Source organism: Lepisosteus platostomus, chromosome 1 (genome assembly GCF_059453375.1).
Source record: "Lepisosteus platostomus isolate fLepPlt1 chromosome 1, fLepPlt1.hap1, whole genome shotgun sequence".
Classification (NCBI taxonomy): domain Eukaryota; kingdom Metazoa; phylum Chordata; class Actinopteri; order Semionotiformes; family Lepisosteidae; genus Lepisosteus; species Lepisosteus platostomus.
This window is the reverse complement of record NC_142611.1, coordinates 67,369,383-67,390,008: the sequence shown is the minus strand read 5'-3', so window position 1 is coordinate 67,390,008 and position 20,626 is coordinate 67,369,383. Positions and strand designations below refer to the sequence as shown.

Genomic DNA, 20,626 nt, shown 5'->3' with positions numbered 1-20,626 from the left:
GATGCAGAAGGTATGGACAGTGAGTGGTAAAATGGATTGATTTTATCTACAGCCAGTACTGCACACATTAACACTGAACGTGGCAGTAGCTGTTCCGAGCAGGATTCCTCTCTAGCAAAGAGGTACTGATTATGCAGAATTGGTGAATCAATTTCCGTGTTACAGCGCTTTGGAAATTTGTTTGTGGTGGCTGGACGATGCACGGTTCTTACTCTGTTCCGTCATGAGTGAACCAGTCCCTGACTGGCTTCCCAGTCCCCATTCTGCTGCACCAAAATCCCAAAGCAACACGATCGGCCCTCCAGATCTCTGTACCCCAGACACGCCGCAGGGGCACTTGCTGATGTTTCGTGATGGATGAATACTGGAGTTGATTTGCTTTCGTCCCTACTCGTTCATCTCTCAAGCCAGTGGCGCTCCAGTAAAACAGACGTGCCAGTAAACTTCAGTGGCACTAGAAGACATTTCTGCAGAGGAGAAAAGCTGTAGAGGAACTAACAAACTCCCCACCTCTCAGCATTGTATAGGCTGTTTACAGTTGGACTTGTAAATGGACATCCTTAGTTCTGTTATTTAAAGTGCCTGGCAGTGTGTGCTTAGCAGCAATAAAACCCTAAACAAAAACTGGAGAGCCCTGCCGTGAATCACTTTAATGTTTTGGAAAAAAAAGTTCTGCTATATATAGGTAGAGGTCTTTAAGGCTTCTGAGAGATACCGTGAAGGGAAATTCCATGAAGTCTGGGAGAATTATCTGTCATAAATGCGTCTGTTACAAAAGCATCTTTGAAAAGTGCAAACTGGAGTCAAAACAAGGCCAGAAATAGCTCAAAACCATATTGCAATTAGGAGCACCATTTCCTTAATTATGGCGGTGGTGATTTTTTTTTTGCGATGTGGGTCAGCTGTCTTCTCTTTCTGTGCCTGCCGGGTTTTAAAAAGGCAGCTCTTTTGTCTCCTGTATTTCTGTATTCCCTGTGTTCCCCCTGTTTCCAAGACCGTCCGAGGGAATGATCTGTTGACAAACTGCTTTCGCTGGGCTGTGAATACCCATGTGCACGCCTGCTACTTGCAGCAGAGTAGCCACATGCCGAACGCTACTCTTTCTAAGCCGGGCAGATGAGAGGCTCTTCGTGGTGTTCATGTGCTGTGAGCTCCTTGCCAGTCTGTGGGGCAATTTTACAGAAGCCAACTGTAATCAAGGGATTCTACTAAGACTTGCAATTCTGGTTTCCCTATAATGGGCAGCTGTTTTTCTTTTCTTAGCCCAACCACGGAGAAATCCACAGAGCGGTAATTACACAAAGGAAATTATAGAGTGTTGCCCTGCCAGAAAAGGCCTCCAGTAAACACTGTTTGTGTTGGGGATCTGTTCTGGTTTTAGGGCTGCAGGCGTCATCCTGCAGCTCAGTGTGTATTAATGCGATTACAACCGTGTTACTGTTATTGCCATTGATATTGTTATCTTTTTCTTCCGGGATGTGCTGTGGTTTTACAAAATGGAGCAGATTCCTTTAGGGATACAGTAATAATAATAATTAATAATTGCTTACACTTATATAGCGCACTATAAGTGCACTCCACTCAAAGAGCTTTACAGGTAATGGGGACTCCCCTCCACCACCACCAGTGTGCAGCCCCACCTGGATGATGCGACGGCAGCCATAGTGCGCCAGAAAGCTCACCACACACCAGCTATCAGTGGGGAGGAGAGCAGAGTGACGTGGCCAATTCATAGAGGGGGATTATTAGGAGGCCATGATTGGTAAGGGCCAATGGGAAGTTTAGCCAGGACACCGGGGTTACACCCCTACTCTTTACGAGAAATGCCCTGGGATTTTTAATGACCACAGAAAGTCAGGACCTCGTAGGGAGATGGCTATGGGGATCCCGTTATTAGTCCTGAGAAATGAATCTAGTGCTGGATCTTCTCCAGGGAGTTTCTGAAGAGGTCCTGCTGGAAAGATGCTGGCCTCTATAAGGATTGTATTCCCAGAATCCACAGGAATTTGTAGCAGTGTAGCTGCTTTTATCCAATAGCAGTCATTCCTGTTTAAGTGAATACCCCTGGGCAGAAGGCTCCAGTGAATAAAACGTTTGCATGCTGTGGAATCACTGCAGTCTTGCTGTTTCAGAACAACTCCCATGTAATTAAAGATCAAACCTGCAACAGCAAAGTTTTTATGCTAATATTGTGAGAACCTGCCCTAACCTTAACCTGGGAATCGGCACTGTGAACATTTCCAACATTGCATCCTCGTTGTAGTTAGTATTCAAACCTGTTTTTGTGCAGCGTTAAACACTTTTTATTTTTGTCCTAAGGGCTGATGCGCGATTAGAAATCTTTTCACCAAGGCATCGCCTTCAAGTACACCTCGGCCTGGAAGTAGAATTCAGATTGAGCCAGTGGGCACCTGGCGGAGGGCAGGAGAAAAGGGCATCGCATTGCGTTCTCTCTATGCCAGAGTACAGAGCAGCGAGATCTCTCTGCAGAAGGATCTACTGAATCTGCACAGCCTCTCTAACTGGTGGGATCGGGAATGAGCCTCGGATAATATCACCGCCAGCTCCACACAGTTGCCTGTCAGGCCCCCGATCCTGCTTTCTTCACACAGCCGAGCGTGGCAGGGGTGGGGGGTATCTGGGTGCTTGTTTTTCACAGTGCTCAGAGGAATGTGCCACCTGTGTAGCCTCTTCCTGTTCTGTCTGTTAAAAGAAAGTGAATCACATTTGTGGCATTCCTGTCTGCCCCGCACGCAAATCGCCAGCGCACAGCCTTGACGAGCGGCTCGATCCTGCAAGTGTGAAGTTCATTATTGTTCATCGGTCATGAGGTCGATGTATGAGTCCTTAACATGCTCATGTCAGGCTGTTGCTGAAGCAGATTCCCTGGGATCATGTAAGAAATGGCCTTGTGAGAATCTTGGATGAAACCAGACAAACCAAATTCTGTCCTCTCATTTCTAAATATTTGTGTTTCTCGTGTTCCTACTGAAATCGTGAAGTTTAAAGTTGATTTCCGGGTATGAGACATGCATGCTTCCTTGAAACTCTTGGCTTACCGAGTCCACTTCAACAGTTTAAGTTTAGCTGTGGATGCTGTCTTAAATATTTTGAAACTGACTATCATTCACCTGTTCTTCTGGATTAATATTATGTTTAGTCAGATCTTTCCTCTGAAGCGTTCTCTGGAAATGGGCCGCTCCTGGTGTATCCTGGCCGATAAGAAGTCGAGGCAGAGGAACATCAATTCAGTCCCTCTCGGAGCATGGGTGTGACTCTGAATTTCTGGGGGATTTGACCACATCAAATCAGCAAAACTCTGTCAGGGAAAAACTAAGGATCATTGAGGATCCTAGGAAATTGTCTTTAACAATGTGGCGGGGTAATTTGTACCAGGCTCCCACTACTCTCTATGTAAAGAAGTGCTTCCTTTTTCTGGTCCAGCAAATACTCCTTTATAATTTCTCCTACTGATCTCGTGTCTTTGGTTCCTTAGTGCAAAGTAGTCCATTGGGGTTGCCTTTGTCTAAAATATTTCATGACATTTCAAGTGCTTAGATTAGGTTTTCTCATATTCTTTTATTTCTTTCAGGACTAAAATATTCAGTTCCTTTTCTCTTATGTGCAAGACATTCAGCTTAAACAACAAATTTACTGTCAGGGTAACAATGTCATTTTGTAAGAAGGTGGCCTGAACTGAAGACCGTGTTCTCGTTATCCTGTGATGAGAGGGACCCAGGACCATGCCAGCTGAATTTGTGCCTTATTACTGTTTGCCACTCGGCTCTTATTAACTAACTGGGGGGGTTCCTTTTCAAGATTAAGAAAGAGATGAGCCCTGTGCTGCTGACCCTGAACTGAACAATACCGTGTACAGTTATTACCATTAACAGACAAGCGCTTAACTAATAATCCAGCAGCACTGCACCCATTAACGTTTGAGAGGCTCAGAATTGCAAAACACAGGTTGTCGCCTTTACTGTGACCTCTGTGCATTTTGTGATGTCGCATCTACTCTCATGTGGAAACGCTGACTTTATTGAACAAGACCTCTGCGTACTTGCCATCTGATGTTATTTTCCTCTAAAATAGAATATTTTGTATCTGGTTTGATTTTTGACCCCCATGAGCATTATTTGAGTCACCTGGAGTGCATACAATATATATATATGGGGAACCTCTCAGTTACATATTAGTGTTTTTTTAAAAACTTATTTATTGAAGAAATGGCTTACATGTTAATTATGCATGCAATCTTTAGCTCATTATCTTCTTCCACCTTTTCTTTTAGTTAACAATTGCACTTTTTTAACTATTTCACATAGATGGGGGCTAGTTACAGAAATAGAATTATTCAAGCCTACATTAGTTAACAGAAAAACAACAACAAAAGAGCCTACCCTGAAATATACATCATTTTACTTCTCAAAGTGAAATCAGGTCTTAATGGGGACATATTTTTTTCCGGTTTGACCGGTATTTGCTAAACCTTTCTGGCTCTGAATTAAGAGAAAATGCTGTCCTCTCCATTGTATAAATGTCATTCACAATATCAGTCCGCTGTTCAGACATCAGGGTTTTAAGCATGATCTGTTGAAACGCGAGCTTCCAAGCGCGAAACAGACTCTCTCTTTAACAGTTCACACCTGACTGGGCTCCTAGGCAGTAACTGACATTCCCCTCTGCTCTGTCTTATCCTCACTCTAAATCTCACTCTTTCTCGGGCTAAATTTAGCCTCGGTGAAAGGAGGGGGAATGATTCTTATTCTGACTGGACAGGCTCTGCCACGTAAAAAAAACACGCTGTTTTTCTTTCTTTTGTATTCCTCCTGACTCTTCTTCCTCCTCCTCAGCTGTGTGCAGCTTGGCGAGAGGCCAGCGCCGCAGGCGAGCCAGGCGAGATGAATGACATTTGCATTTCATTAAAACCCCGGGTCTCAAAGTGCCACATCCTCGCACACAAACAAGCACGTTCCCATCCGCGGCTCCTCCAGCGCTACAAAGCCAGGAGAAATGAGGGGAAAAGTTGTTGATTGTTTTTGCTTGTTAGCTTAGAGGAAGGACACAGCTGGCTGCTCGTTTTCTAAAAGGGATTGATTGTAGAAGTAAGGGGGCTGTACTTACAATACATGTTCTCACACATGATCCATTCACAATCCCCTCGCTCCACTGCACACACACACAATCCTACACACACACAATACCTTCACTCCACTGCGCGCGCACACACACACAATACTCTCACTCCACTGCGCGCACACACACAATCCAAAACACACACAATACTTTCACTCCACTGCGCACGCACACACACAATACTTTCACTCCACTGCGCACGCACACACACAATACTCTCACTCCACTGTGCACACACACAATCCTACACACACACGATACCCTCACTCCACTGCACACAATCCTAAACACACACGCGATACCCTCACTCCACTGCACACACAATCCTACACACTCACACACGATACCCTCACTCCACTGCACACTCACACACACAATCCTACACACTCACACACAATACCCTCACTCCACTGCACACTCACACACACAATCCTACACACTCACACACGATACCCTCACTCCACTGCACACACACACAGTCCTACACACTCACACACGATAACCCTCACTCCACTGCACACACACACAATCCTACACACTCACACACGATAACCCTCAATAATAATAATAATAATAATAATAATAATAATAATAACAATAACAATAATAATGTTATTGTTGTAAATGTTTTGCTTATTTTTATTGGCAACACTGTAATTCATCAGCCACGCCAGTAAAGCGCTTAATAAGGAATTTGACAAAAGACAGATCTTGCTGTTGGGAAAAGTGTTGTCACAGTTCTTCAGGAGTGGACATTCCTGTGGTCCTCCACGCCCTGTGTGGCCGGAGATGTGGTTCAGGGAGGGCACAGGAGGCCAGTTTCAGACCGGGACACTGCAGCATGACTGATACATGCCTTAGACACGCTCCACTCTTCCTTTTACTTTTGTCTGTTTGTCATAGTGACAGCAATGTGTTGAGAAAATATTTGTCTCTTAGTTTCCTGCTTCAGGATTTCGGCCACGTTTAATGTACGCTGTGCTTTTGGTATACATTTTCCATATTTGTGCCGCTATTGCACAGAACCATTTGTTTGATTTGCTTATTTTCTCCCTCAGTAGATCATGGAGGTTAGAGTAGGTAGTGGTTTCAGCATGGGTAGGCTGCAAAGGAACAGGTAAGGTTTATGCCATGCTGAAAGGAAAAGAGAAGAGACACAACATTTTGGCTGTCAACATCTGAAGAAGGCTCCACAGCCGAAATGTTGTGTCTCTTTTCTTTCCCTTTCAGCATGGAATAAACCTTTACCTGTTCCAGTCGATCATAGTGCATTCTTACCTAGGGGTCCGATCACTTCAGAATTGCACTGAAATCCTGATATTGAATGACCGACAATTACAGGTAAGACAGGAGTTCTACTTCGGTGTCTCATGTTTGATGGTTAAAAACCAGTTACAGCTCTACCAGTGCGTCCTTCCCGCCTTATTCGCTGTTGAGACGAGAGGAGGCTCCTGCAGAGCCAGCGAAAGCTGTCCTGACGTCAGGATTCCTCTGTCTGACTATCCAGCTCTCTACCTGCATGAGAACTTCTCTGACACCGGGCCGTGTGTCTGGCACGCTTTCAGAGTGTGCCAGACCTGTTTTGTCGTCCTATCCTTCCTGTGATACAGGAAATTCATTCACTAGCTTTCTGAGTATGTTACTAACATGCACTTGTACCCGATTCAGGGTGACGCCTGGTTACTTTCAGTGGTATTGGATGTTTTGGGGGGTCTGTGATCCAGCCCTGGAAACCCTGTGATTCCTGTTTTTTTCACAAATGTAGTTTCGTAGAAGAGCTGCCAATCGCATTCCTACCCCATCGATGTGGCAGACGTTAAAAAGGTCTTCCCGTCCCTTATTTGCTCTGTGGGGAAATCACCACTCGGGTGATTTAGGCCAACTTGAAGATCACTGGCTGAAGACTCTTGCTGCTCCTTTATGAAGGATCCAAAACAACGATGTGCTTGCCTGAAGGAGCAGTGATGTGTGCACAGTCTGCTTGAACTGAACGATTTCCCCAGCCCTGCCAGGTGGTAACCCTTGTTCCCTTGGGGAGCCAAAGGCGTGAACTTCAATTTGACCTCGGCGACGGCTTCTCACAGCAAAATCATCTTTGCCCCAGCAGGACCACAGAATCTGCTGTTGTGAAGGAAATGAGCCTTCCGCTGAGTCACCGATGCAAATGTTTCAATATGGAAATCATCGAATGAAAACGCTTAATTCACAACAGCGGAAAAGAAAAAGAGCCGGTTTCCAACGTGGGCAGAGTGTTGCCCTTCTCTCTGGCTGAGATAAACGCCCGAGGCCGGGCTCAAATGGACGTGCGGGATTGGAGCACAGACGCATGCCCGCTTTTGTGTTGTGCGGGAGAGCTCCAACGGAGGGGGTAGTTTCTCGTGTAAGTTCACTGAACGGGAGCCCTGTAATCGCTGGAGCCCCTTCCTGGAGCTCTGATTTGAGGTCACCTGGAAAGAAGTCACCTTTGTTGTTTTTTTGTTTCTGCCGGGAGTGGCGTTCAGGGATCAGTTTACAGCTGTGAGTGGGACCAGTGTGTGAGGTGGCAGCTTTGTGAGTCCGCTGGTGATTCAGTGTTTTTCCCACTCTTACTGTGCAGCAGTGTAACTAAGCCAGGGACACTGTGCTGTCATATTCATGCTGCCTTGCTTGAACTCGCTGACCCATTCATCAGCATAAACACACCCTGCCATGCCCCGGTCCCGTACAGCTCTTTAATAGTTCTCGTCTCTATTCTGGCTCTGCGCGGAACACAGTTCTAAATGTCCTGGAGTTTTTTCTGAAATCTTCGAAAGGTTTATTTTACAGGCGTGTGGCGGTCAGCAGTGGCTTTCTGATGGGGTTTGCAGTGGGAACAAGGCCTACAGTACTGCAGGTGTCTAATGCTGTTCGCGTGATCATTTTTGAGAGGCATCAAAGTGGACGCATGTGTTTTTATTTTACAACCTATGTCCAAAGCATGTGTTGTACTAAAGAGGTTTACGTTGATGACCATAGATATATAGACATATCCATAGACTATAGGATTCCATAGGTTTTTTCCAGCTGAAGCAAGATTGCAAGTTGTCTAAAATTGCTCATGCCTACTGCGCAACAGACCCTAGGCTTGAAACAAGGACAGTCTGAGTCAGTACTGCATGCTTGTAAACGGGAGCCTTAGTATTATCTGGTTCACTGTCCACTTTGAATTATTCTTCACACATCAATAGCAGGTACGTGCATTAGAAGCAGTGTTTGGATCGAGTGCGTTTGGATCGAGACTCAGGCGAGCCCCAGTGCAGAGCAATTTTCCTGAATTCAAGAGTGAGGCTGTGGTTGGTGCTTGTCGGCAGTGGATACTCAGCCGCTCGGTAACACTGTGTTGCCATTGGTTTCGTTTTTTTCCTGTTGGCCTGTTTTCCTGTTTTTTTTTTTCCTGTTTCCTGTGTACCTGTTGGCCACCCTTTGTTGTTTGCGTACTGTATTGTAATAGCATTCAGACACACAACAATAACGACACCCCCCTTTTCCAAGCATCAGAAAAGAAAAACCGAAGAAGAGAGTGGGGTGGGGGGACAGAGAATCAGACTCACAAAGAGAACTACTTTTCATGCGGTTTCTATCTGCTGGCCACACGTTTTGCTCGTGCTTTGCTTTCTAATGCCGTTCTCTCTCTCTCTCTCTCTCTCTCTGTCTCTGTCCACCGCAGCGGATGTGAGCCCCCCCGTGTCCGTGGCAGTCCCTCAGGCCGCCCCCATGGACCTGCGCGTGGGCCAGCGGCTTGTGCGGCCCGGCTCGGAGACCGCCATGCTGACGCCCCTGCCCCACCCCCTGCTCCTCGGCCCGTTCCCCAGCCCCCAGCCCTGCGCGCAGATCTCCCAGCACCAGCTGCACCAGCAGATCCGGGTACGGCTCTCTTCTGGCTCTCCTCCTGATGGGGGGGGGGGGGTGCGTGGCGTGTCTGGCCGGAAAAGTGTGGCCCTGCGGTGTGCACGCTCGACTACAGCACACAGGCGTGTATTTCAGGCTTGTGGATGCAAATTGGAAAGCACTGAGTCTCTCTGTTAAAAGAAACACCTTCCCGTCTCGCTAAAAGGTTTTCCCGTTTTGGTCTTCCTGACACCCATTTGGAGGGAAAAGACAGAAGAAACATGGTTTGTGCTTTTGCTAGCCTTGAGAAGATCTTCTCCTCTGCCAGAAATGACAGGCAGAGATGCAGATCATGGCAACAGTTACACAGTTGCAGTATCGGCCATGAGCGGGCTGGTACTGTAGGTGGTTCTGCCAGGGCATGTTGATGGGACACTTCTGCAGCTTTTCAGAAAGATCATGTCTTATCTGATCTCTGGCGTTTTTGATGTGAGGCTTGTCTTTCTCTTACGGGGAGGAAAGCAAAGGCCTCATGCTCACAGTAATGAAATGGACAAGAATCCGAAACAAAGTGACCACATCTCATCCCCTCCTTAAGGAGATTCGGCTACACCGCAAGGGACTGGTTTGTGATCTAAATGGTAAAATGTATTACCACGGAACATAAAACATGTAGGTATCTCAGAGACAAGGTCATTCACTCTGGTAGTTGCCTTGTCAAGATGTTGCTCTCCATCTAAGTAAATGAGGCTCTGAGATCACGTTTGCCGGTGAATGTTAGTAGGATGTGCAATGTTGTGTTTTGCAGTTTAACATGGAGCAGCGGCGACGAGAGCAGGAGCAGGAGAAACAGCAGGAATTGCAGCAGCTGTGGCACAAGGACAAAAGCAAGCAGAGTAAGTCATGGCGCCCCCTGTTGCTCGGGCTGAACAAGTTCGGGGAGAGAGTACCGAAGAATTCCTCTCCTTAAGCCTAACCCCTTCCCAGAGCCTTAGACTAACCACACATTTATACTTGCATGTGTCCACGTTCTCATGTGGCAGCAATGACTCTGCGTGCAGAAATACTATCCATGAAGGAATTTGAGTTCTTCCGAGGGGCAAAACACCATCTCTCGGCTCTCAACTGTGGGGCTTTGTGTTTATTAATAGGGAGGGACTGTGCACGTTCATGAAACACTGTAAAAACAAAAGTTTCTATTTGGAGAAGTAGCAGTTGATTATGTCTTCTGCTTTTTTGGGGGTTTCCCAGTCTTACTTGGCTTTAATCTTTAGTTAATGATTCTAGATATGCCAAAAACAACAAGCAGGTCACAATTCCAAGAATTCATCCTTCTATATATATATTGTTTTTCTGTGTTCCTTGTCCATACTTGATCTTATCTGTATTCTCCCTTAACACAAAAAAAAATGATCCAAAAAAAAACAGTTGATCCAAAAGTACACTATGCTCTAGACAAGAGTTCCAAGGAAAACTCCTCCTTGCGAGCTGGGGAAAGCTTCATTGTCATGATTTGACATGAAATGAGTCACATTGCTAGCTTCCTGTGTTTTTTATTGCTTTGTGCTTTATTATCTGCGAGGACACAGTGCAGTTCTCAGTGGCAAGGATGAGGTCAGAGGTGCTTTCCTGATGTTGCCAGTGGCAAGATGCGACGAGATTGTTTGCTCAGAAGGGCTCCTGTTTGCTGATCGGGCTGCTGAACCACAGTTCTGTCACTGGTGCCCAAGCACTGCAGCGGTGTGGTCTGTAGATCTCCTTCAGGAAGAACATCTCTGTATCCGTTCTGGCAGCTTACTTGAAGTAAAGAGTACACAGATGAAATCACAGGCATGTGACAAGCTATGTGGGGGAGGAGTTGGGGAAGACTGCTTGCAGAGTTACAGACAATAGCTGGCCTTACTGTTATTTGTGGAGGTGTTTGGAAGACCTTGGACGTCTGATAACCTTGTATGTGCTCCACAGGTGCCTTGGAAATTTAAGGCAGGGCTTCTAGGACACTGCAGTACTTCAGTGCAACCAGTACCTCAGTTGCTGCATGGTCCTTCTAATTCTCGGCGCCAAACAACTCAGGAGCTGATTGCACTTCAGCACCGGGGCAGAGCAGATTGGAAAGGCCCGTTGTCTGTCAGGCCCTGATCTAAGGGGCCCAGATGACCACGTTCAGCACACAGCCGTTTTGGTGGCCAGCGAGTCTCAACTGCTGGGAGGAAGAAGTGCAGAGCTGCTGAATCAGAAGCTGTCTGTGTTGTTGTTAATCCGGGCCACAGCTTCTCCTTTCCAGCTCTCCCAGGGGTTAAAAAAGGCAGCAGGGTTTTAGAAAAAAGAGCAGAAGCTGTTGAAAGCTGGCCATCTGCCATTGCACTATAAAAAAACAGTGTTTTATTTTCAGGGTGGAGGAACATGGGGTGGGGGGGGTGTATTAATCTTCTTCCTCTGTATGAATCGAACAACCCCAGGTAGCCTCTGGCAGGGGGTCCATAGCAGGAAAAGGCCCAATTCTGTATAATAAGGTGTGTTTTGGGGTGATAGGAGCACTTTTAAACTCAACACCCCAAGGCTACAGAGGTTTTTATTCATAGTGACTTACATGTGTAATCTGAGCAAAGCACCTTGCTCAAGGGTACTTCAGCAGTGTCCCACCTGGGGTTTGATCCCAAAACCTTCCCGTTCCCACACCTTCCAGGCTCACACCCCTGACCGATGAACATTAATATTTCATGCAATTTGCTCTACAACACTGAACCCTGGTCTTCTCATAAGCTGTCTTTCTGTAGAGGTCCCTACATTTTGTGTAACCACGTCACAGTTGCATTAAGTTTTAGAATTGCAATTCTTACAGGCTACCCAATATTGGTCTGACCCTCAGACCATGGAACTGGCATAAAAGAGATAAAATAAGAAAGAATTATACAAGAAAGGGAAAGGGACCCTGATGGACCTAATAAAGGTTTACTGTGGTATACCATGGTAAAACCTGAGTAGAATTTGGGAAAGCATACTGAAATCAGTTTAGATTAATCTGTCTCCTGTAAATTGAGTTTTGTGATAGGAATGAATGACATAAATCATTCATAATTCATAAAACAATGGGGTAAATTATTCATAAGGCAATAAGCGTAAGAGAGCTGCAGAAACTAAAGGAGTATTGCCTATGTAATACAAAATTAAGTCCAGAACTGACAAGCAGAGCAATATGAGAGGATTCTCTGTTCTGCTGTATGGCAGTGTGGGGGTAAGAGAGGTCAGACCTTGTGTCAAGAAAGTGGATAGAGGGTTAGGAGAATTGGTCAGAGCTGGATTTGATAGCTCAAGAGCTGTCAATCTATGGTGTAGAACAGTTCGGTCAGCGTGTGGAAACCTGAAGAATTTTTCCAATGGGGAATTTTTCTCCAAGCTGTTAGCTGGATCAGCTGTCGTGCAGAAAGCAGTAGCAACAAACAGGTCACTCACACAAGCTTTAAAAATAGCAAGCTTGTATTTTATGCAAATATTGACAATAACAGGACCTTTTCTAATCTACAGACAACAGGGAAATACTATCACCAGGGTAAGGTTTGATAGACTTCTGAAAAGCCCTGAGTCAATATTGAGCTACACCTCCAGATCTTAAGTAGGTAATTCTTTGTTTGGCAATTAAAGGTGTGAGTCAGTTCCTGCACCAATAAAGAATATATATATATCAGCTTCCATCAACCTGGGCCAAAGTTCTTATGTTCTGCACTGGCTACCAACTCCATTTAGCAGATGAAATATTTTAGAATTTGATCTGTGCTGTTGACCTGTCATTCCTACAGCTCTTTGCCTCATCAGAGGTGCAGATCAACATAGAAAATCACTCTCTTGGAAACTGGAGTACAGCCAGATTTTTTTCTGGCAGTGGTGGCTCTTTTCAGAGTTCAGCTGGTATTAGCTAGAGCGTGGAGAGCCAGCCTGCAGTCTCACTGAGCGCTGTTGTACAGCTTGTACAGCCTTGTTTGTCATTAGGCTGGGGTCATTACAGTAGCATCTGGCTCACACAATGAGAAAACAAGTTTAGCACAGTATTGCGTTAAAAACATAACAATGTGTTTGCCAAATTGTCTTCTTCCTTTAATGAGGTTAAACACGATTAGCTGCAGCTCCATCCAGCAATAGCCTATACCGTAGGTGTCTGGGAATAGAATTATAATTATGGCCATTTTCAGCTGAGCCAGCTAACTACAGGCATACAATACTCAGGATTTTACTACCAGTGCCACTATTAAAAAAGAACATTGTTTAAAAGGCAGATTGCACATAATGTCTATTACTGCCTTAAATGACCTTTCAAGACAAAAATCAAATGAATTGATTTCAGCGATTCTGTGTTAGCTGACCATTTGCATAGCAAGGGCCGGGCCCATGTGGCTTCAGTTTTGGGTTGACAGCTTGCTCTCAGTCCCTCTTCACAGCCACATGTGTGGGAATTCCTGTGTGTGAGTGCATGTCAGCTCTGCTTCCTTTTCCACTTTTTTCTTCAGAACGGTTCAAGAGCTTTCGGAGAACATGTGGTAGCAGTTACCATAGGTTCAACACACTTTTGAGTGCCTTATTGTACAAGTCTGCAGGGGTCATTGCAGAAAGACATGTGGAGACTTTCTTTAAAAAACATCCACGGTTCAATTGCCTCCATTCCCCTCACCTTGGAGAGAATGATGAAGGAATTGCTGTTCCTGCAGGATCTTGTGGAATAGAAAACAGGACTCTGATTTCATGGCTCTCTTGATTGGCAGGTGCTGTGGCCAGTACAGCTGTCAAACAGAAACTACAGGAAGTGATCCTCAAGAAACAGCAGGCTGCCTTGGAGCGTACCAACTCCAACCCCTTGAGCAACCCCCCTGTAGCCTACAGGTGAGCCAACCCACACTTGTTCTCCTTCTGAGCTGGTGTCGTCTGTTTGCGAGCCAGCCGGAGCCATACACGCAAATTAACAGCCATGCTTTTCTCAATGAGCGTGTCCCCACAATAAGAGCCTTGAACACTAGGCATGCAGTTTTAGTCAACTGAACCCCAATAGGATTGCTATCTGTTTAATATGGGTGCCAGGTTCAGTCTATCTGTTTTTGGACGGTGTAAAAGTGTAAGGTTTTTGGAAAAGTATGTGAGTCCTTTCAAAAATGATCAGAATGTCTTACTTTAAATGCTTTGAATAAATTGTAACATTAACAAATGTGAGGCCATTTGGCCAATTCAGCTCATTTGGTAGTTAGTAGATGTTTGGTCCACAATCTCATGAAGCTGTTTTCTTAAAAGAAAACAGGGTTTCAACTACAGCAGCATTGTGCAGCAGCTTGTTCCAGACTCCCACAACTCTTTGTGTAAAGAAAGTGCCTCTCAGTTTGAAATGCACTTCCCTGCAGTTTCTCCACGTGTGCCCTCTTGTTCATGGTTCACTGGGTTGGGTGTGTCAAGGCCCTTGAGGATTTTGAGTACTTTTACTGTATCACAGTCTTCCTTATTCAAGACTAGTAAATGTATCGAGTGAAACCTCCATGATTTTAATGGCTGCAGAATATAAAGATCAGATACAAATTTAAACTAAATCAACAAACAGGCCGGCTGTACAAAGACACTGGTTTAATGCTGTGGGCTGTATATCTGCAGGGCGCTGGCTCCGGACCCCGATGTCCCCCCTCCCTCTCTGATGGTGCCCCCCCCACCGCAGCCACCCAGCGACTCCCCAGAAGACATTCCGCTGCGCCGGACAGGTTGGTCCATCGCCACCGCATTCGGGAAGTTGCCAGTTCAGTCCGAGTCAGTTTCCTTCATCCTTATGCCTGTCCTGGGAGGAGAATGAAGACTCCTGGCTTGCGGCAGGACGAGCCGGGTGCTAAGGTGACACTATGAGAGAAGATCATCTAGGAGATGAGTGTGGGAGGCTTCACAGGAGGCAACAGAGCTGGTCGCCTTAGTCCCTTTAAAAAAAACAAACAAAACTTCTCATCCAACCCAGCGCTCGTCCATCTTAACACATTATTTCTCCAGACCGTTATTCAGCAGATCCACACAGATTTTGGGTGAGGCTGTTCAGTTCAGAGAGATCATCTGTATACAGAATCCAATCTCAGACATGCCTTACAGAAGCCTAACAAAATGCACACATCACTGTGAGATGGCGCCTTCTGTTTGGATATGGCACATGAATATTCACCAGCCAGCTCTACAGAAACACAAATTCACGTTTTGGAAATTGATAAAGCGCTAATTATGCATTTCATAAAGGGCTGTGATATCTTGAAATGAATCTGTGCCCATATGGCGAAGTAGTTTAACATGTCTTCAGCCTCACAAGGAATCATTCCCCCCAAAAAACAGGGACGGGTTCTCAGAAATGAGCGCTGTGTGTGATGCCAGCTCGTGTCAAAATGGGCCCTGCAGTGTGGCCTCATTGACTAAATGGGATGAACTTCTGCTCTACTCCTACGTAGAAAGATGAGACAGTGAATGAAGAGCCTAGCAGATGAGTCGAACTGTCTGCTTCTCTTCCAGTAACACATGGTGAAATCCGGGAAAACAGCAATTACAATAAAACTGGAGTCACCAATCTGGCAATTTAGCAGACGCAGCACAGTGGGCCGGCCAGCCAGTGAGACAGCACCCCTGTGTGGGAGGAGCCACCCAGGGCTGTAGTCTAACTTTCATCTCTGCATTAATAATTAGTTGGCAAAATTTTGAACACTACAGCAGCACCTGTTCTGAAAGAGCAAGGGTGGGATTCCCTCCAGGAGGGGTGGTTAACCTGTGTAACAGGGCGTCGTCCTGTTGTTTCAGCCTCCGAGCCCAACCTGAAGGTGAAGAACAAACTGAAGAAGCACCTGGGCACCAGGAAGAGCCCCCTGACCCGCAAGGAGAGCGCCCCTCCGACTGTGAAGCAGAGAGCCCCCGAGACTATGGGTGGGTATCGTGGTCGCTCCTCAACATCGGCCTGTGATGCCAACTCCCCAGTTACGCTAAGGCTGCCTGCCTGGCTTCACATTAAGTCCTACCACTGTTTTGAATGTCTAGATTCAATGACGTGAATTATTTCCCTTTGCCCAGCGATGCATTACTAGGCATTCAGGCCCTAAAAATGCACCTTCAGGCACCTTGTCCAGCGGTATCTTCAAGGAAGCTGGGTACTGACTTCAGCAACATGTCTGGCCAGCTTATTCTTGACTTCAGCAACATGTCTGGCCAGCTTATTCTGTACTCCCACTTACCTCCTTCCCTCTGGTTTTATTACATTCCAGAAAGTGGGACAATTAAAAACGAGTCTTTCCTCACAAGAATGTAATGTGTGGTCACACCATGCGCAAATCGGTGACCTCAGCGCCTGTACTGTAGTACACCAGATAAATGCCTGATTGATAACTTCAGTAGAAAGCCAAGTGCAAAACAACAAACCTTGAAACTAGCCAATTACACATTCCACATGGGTCTGTTTCGTTTTGTATTATTGGTATACTGTTGGCCAACATCATTTTTCACCTTTTCAGTTTTTAACAGGCCTGCTCCTTTCAAGTTTTATGGATGCAGATGTCCTTAAACACGTGTGTGCTCAAAACTGTTTTAAAGAGTCTGAATCATGAATGGAAGTCTAAATATGTTTTTTTTTGCGTTAGTCTGGGATTCCAGTGTCTGCGGGTTGAGCAGCTTCAGTGCTTTAAGTCTCCTTACAGGAACCTGAAATTCAGATTGAAAGCAGGGTGCTGCCTTCTTCTGCCCTGGGACTTTTTTTTTCTTTTCTGATTAAGGTTTGACGTCCAATTTGCATTATGAACCCTCCTGACGTAATCAGTGCTGAAGTGTTTTTAAATGGTTTTCAGCTGTAGTCATTTCCTTTGAGAAAAGGCAGGACTGTGTTGCGCAACAAGTCTCGCTGAGGTGCGCTTGTTCACCAGTGAGGTCTGGAGGTGATTAATACTCTGCCAGGTGGGAGATTTCCAGGCAGGTCATTTATCCAGTTCTTGCTGGTACTGCTCTTCCAGAGCCTCTCACGTAGCTTCCCATGTAAAGGGAGCTGTTTTGAAACACGATAAGAATGGACTGATTCAAGAGCCATGATGGGGCTATTAGCTCAAGGTTTCTTAGAATATCTTTTCCATTCCGGTTCAATTTTTCTGTTTTACTGACAGGCTGTGAATAAGGTTCCCGTGTGGCATTTCATATGCCACTGTTTTTTTTTATTATTTCTTTCTTTAACATCTGATCGGATCCCTGTTTTGCTGGCATCCGACGGCAGCCGAGAAGCAAAAACACGGAATCTCCTCGCTGATTGGTTGATTGTTCGATGAGAAGAACATGTTTCAGCCTGTGTCCTGTGATGACTCTGGTGAAGACAGATGTTGAAACAGCTGTGCTTATTCCTCTCCCCACCAGACTCCTCTCCCAGCAGCAGCAGTACCCCCGTCTCCGGCTGCAGCTCCCCCAACGACAGCCTGCCCACGGAGAACGGAGTGCTGCCCCCGACCGCTGGAGTGTCCCATGAGGTGAGCCCCCAATTTTCCTCTTCCCCTCGGCCCTGGTTCTTCAGCCTCTCGGGCTCAGCCGCTGCCTGAACTTCATTTATCATGTCTGCTCGCTTTCTTAACCATGTACACCAGTAAATAGGGTCAGGCTACTGTCATAACCAACAGTGTTCCTACCTTGCCAACGCAGCGCTCTGTCAGGAGAAGAAAGCGGGTGTTTGTCTGGACATCGATAATAAATCAGAAGGTTTTTTACATGTAAAATAATAGATATCTCATCATTGGTACCATCTATTGACCTGACCTTTTGAGGAACACATTACATTAATTCAATCTTTCAGTCAGGGGAAGGGGTTGTATGTAATGTGTATGTATAAGTGGCATTTGTGTTAATAAAACCAATGTTGTCTTGCTGCACAACCACCTCCACCGCACAGAGCTAAGCACTTTTTTACGTCCTAGTAAGTCTTCTTATAAAGGGAGTCTGTTGTAGTAAAGAGCCCACGTGTGCTGTAGTTTGCCCTTGTCGGTCTCTGAAGTAGTGTTTTGGAGGGGATTTGCGGAGCCTATCTTTGAGGAAAGCCAATGGTCCATTCAGAAAAGTGTGGGTCCAGTTCACACGCTCTGCTGGGGCAGAGGTCACAACCGGGGTCACCGCCAGGGCAAATAGAAATAAGATGGAGACCAATCGCAAAGCAGAGGTCACCATTCCTGTTTTCCTGATTGGTCACCAGAACAAAAGGCCGCCTGCATCACCAGAGTCTTTCTGCTCCCCTCGTCTGGTTCTTGCTGGCTCCTTTTTCTGTTTCTTTTTAGGTCCCCTCGTGTGCTTTCCTCAGCTCCTCCCATTTTAATTATTTCTTCCTTTTTTTTGTTTTGCAAATCTCATTAGCTGCCAGGCCGTTAGTTTTGGAAATCTGAGCTGTGAGTTCTTGGAAACCTTGTAGGTACAGAACGCAGGGTGTGCAGGACTCTCTGGCAACGGAGTAATCGAATGTTTTAAACAATGGCCCTGGAGACAGGCTTTTACAGCAGCGGCAGACTCTGCCCATGACACTTGATCTCTTCGTGCATTAATTAAACCTTTTAACCCAGGTCTGTTCTGATTAATTCATTTAGAGGCTGCATTGATGAATTGAATATGCTTCCCACACACATGCTCTCTCATGGTGGCTTAACAACTCTTCCTCTGCAGGAGTGCAGAATTTAATGAGATCTATTGAAATGAAAGATTTAAGCTGCTTAGAGAATCCTAAATATGGGGAAAAGATTCAGTAAATTTAAACTTTAAATAGTATCCATTCTAGATCATTAGCCCTTTAATTTTTTACACAACGAGAACAAGCCTTCTCATTGCAGAAATGAGGTTGTCCTTTGCCCCCTTTGTCCTTTTATTTCTCTACCCCTGTGAATGTTGAGCAAGAGCTGGGTGGTTTGATGAGACGTGTGTATGGATCCCCCACCTGTCTCTCTCCTGCCCATTCTCCTCCTCTGAGTCTCATGCACTCATTTTTCCCCCTGTTCAGTTGAGTCGTTTCCCCACATTCGCTCCCTCCCTTGTTTGCTCTCGTCTCTCCAGGCGCCTGGTTCCTGCCAGGTGATGCCATCATTCCCCTGTCTGTTTCGCTGCCTGACTGCCTCTGTCTTCCTCCCTCCAGGCACAGAGGCTGCTGCTCCAGGATGGCACGCTGGCACACTTCACTGTGCAGAACCCCTCCGCTCTTCCCACCATCACACTGGGCCTGCCAGCCAACGCCAAGGTGTGTGTCAGACAGCGCTCGTGCAGAGTCCCAGCACCACATTGACTGGCACAGCCAGGACAAGACTTGCCTCTGGGAATCCAAGTGCTATTCCCTAGAAACGCCGGCTTCCACCGTGACCTAAACAATGGATACTGAAATCGTGCTTCATGCAGTGACTGAACATGTGGCTGTGAGGACCTCTGTTACCTGTTGCTCAGTGCGTTGGCAAAAGACAGGATCATCATCTCATTCATTTGGCTGTCTGTAGTTTATTAATCAGCTTGTCTTGTCCTGCCTTGTCCGCAAACATCCCAGCTTCAGCATCATGACTGGGTATTATGGGCCCCTCTCTTCCAGAGTGGATTGTCTTCCTCTTAACTTCCACTGGCGTGTCCAAGTCCTTGTTTGTTTGTTTGTTTGTTTGTTTGTTTGTTTGTTTGTTTGTTTGTTTGTTTGTTTGTTTGTTTGTTTGTTTGTTTGCTGACCTCTGAACCTTTCAGAATTGTCAGCACTTGAGTCACCCAAACCCCTGTGCAAAAATAAAGAAACCATGTGCCCTTGCCCGGCCTTCAAGCGTGGCTTTGAGAACAGGCCTTCCTCTCGTTGTTCGAAAACCCCTGTTGGTCCAGTGGCAGTCTGTTTCTCCTCGGCGCAGCAGTGGCGTGGACGGGGTCTGATCCTGCTTGTTCTCCTCCTGCAGGGCGATGCAGAAATGGGCTCCCTGAAAGCAGCCCGGCTGCCCGTGCTGACAGGGGCGGCCCCCCAGGTGTACATGCCCGTGGGGCTGGAGGACACGACTGGGCACCTGTCGCCTCGCCTGCAGCCGGTGGTCATCCTGGAGCCCTCAGGTCTGATTTCAACCCCCTTGGTCACCGGTGAGCGCACAACATGGGTTAGAGACAGCTGTACCAGTCTATGCCGTTTGTTCCAGGTCCGCTGCGCACTCCTGTTTGAGGAGCGGTCTGTGACAGTAGCATAAGTATTTTTTTACAGTAACATGCTGGTTCAAGCTTGGATTATGCTTGCTTACTGCAACCAGAATTCGCCAAGCCAAAGTATACAGTCGACCAAGTGACGCTATGATTGTTGTGACAGTGAGTAGCACAGAACTCCACTTATAAGAGATAACACTCCTGTAAGGCTCATCAAATGACAAAGATCCGACAGGTGCACATTTCAGGGGAGTATGTTCAGAGGACTGTTCTCACATGCAGCACAGGGGTTGTAAATGTAAGCCATCGGCCAAGTTGGTCACTGTCCATCAACGATCTCCAACCAGCTTCATGGATCTTGTTAAAATCTGCAAAGAAGAATGCGTGAAAAGTACATTTTTCTGGTTTGCAAAGTTCGTAAAGACCCATCCAAAAACACAGCTGCAATTAGTGCTGCTTCACACACATACAATACAATACAAGTCCAGTTTGTACTTGCAGA

General features: G+C 46.2%; 1 protein-coding gene across 12 annotated transcripts in view; it reads left to right on the top strand.

Annotated features, from left to right (window-relative positions):
• The window catches only part of hdac7a (histone deacetylase 7a), a 99,214-nt gene that overhangs the window by 53,393 nt on the left and 25,195 nt on the right, over positions 1-20,626 (top strand). For 11 of the 12 annotated variants that reach the window (XM_088633813.1, XM_088633809.1, XM_088633780.1 and 8 more), the window contains 8 exons: positions 8,822-9,018; positions 9,791-9,878; positions 13,737-13,854; positions 14,608-14,711; positions 15,775-15,897; positions 17,362-17,471; positions 19,109-19,210; positions 19,893-20,067. In XM_088633813.1, coding sequence (XP_088489939.1) covers positions 8,822-9,018; positions 9,791-9,878; positions 13,737-13,854; positions 14,608-14,711; positions 15,775-15,897; positions 17,362-17,471; positions 19,109-19,210; positions 19,893-20,067 — 1,017 coding nt within the window. The remainder of the gene's footprint in view (positions 1-8,821; positions 9,019-9,790; positions 9,879-13,736; positions 13,855-14,607; positions 14,712-15,774; positions 15,898-17,361; positions 17,472-19,108; positions 19,211-19,892; positions 20,068-20,626) is intronic. The other variant, XM_088633782.1, reaches the window with a different exon arrangement.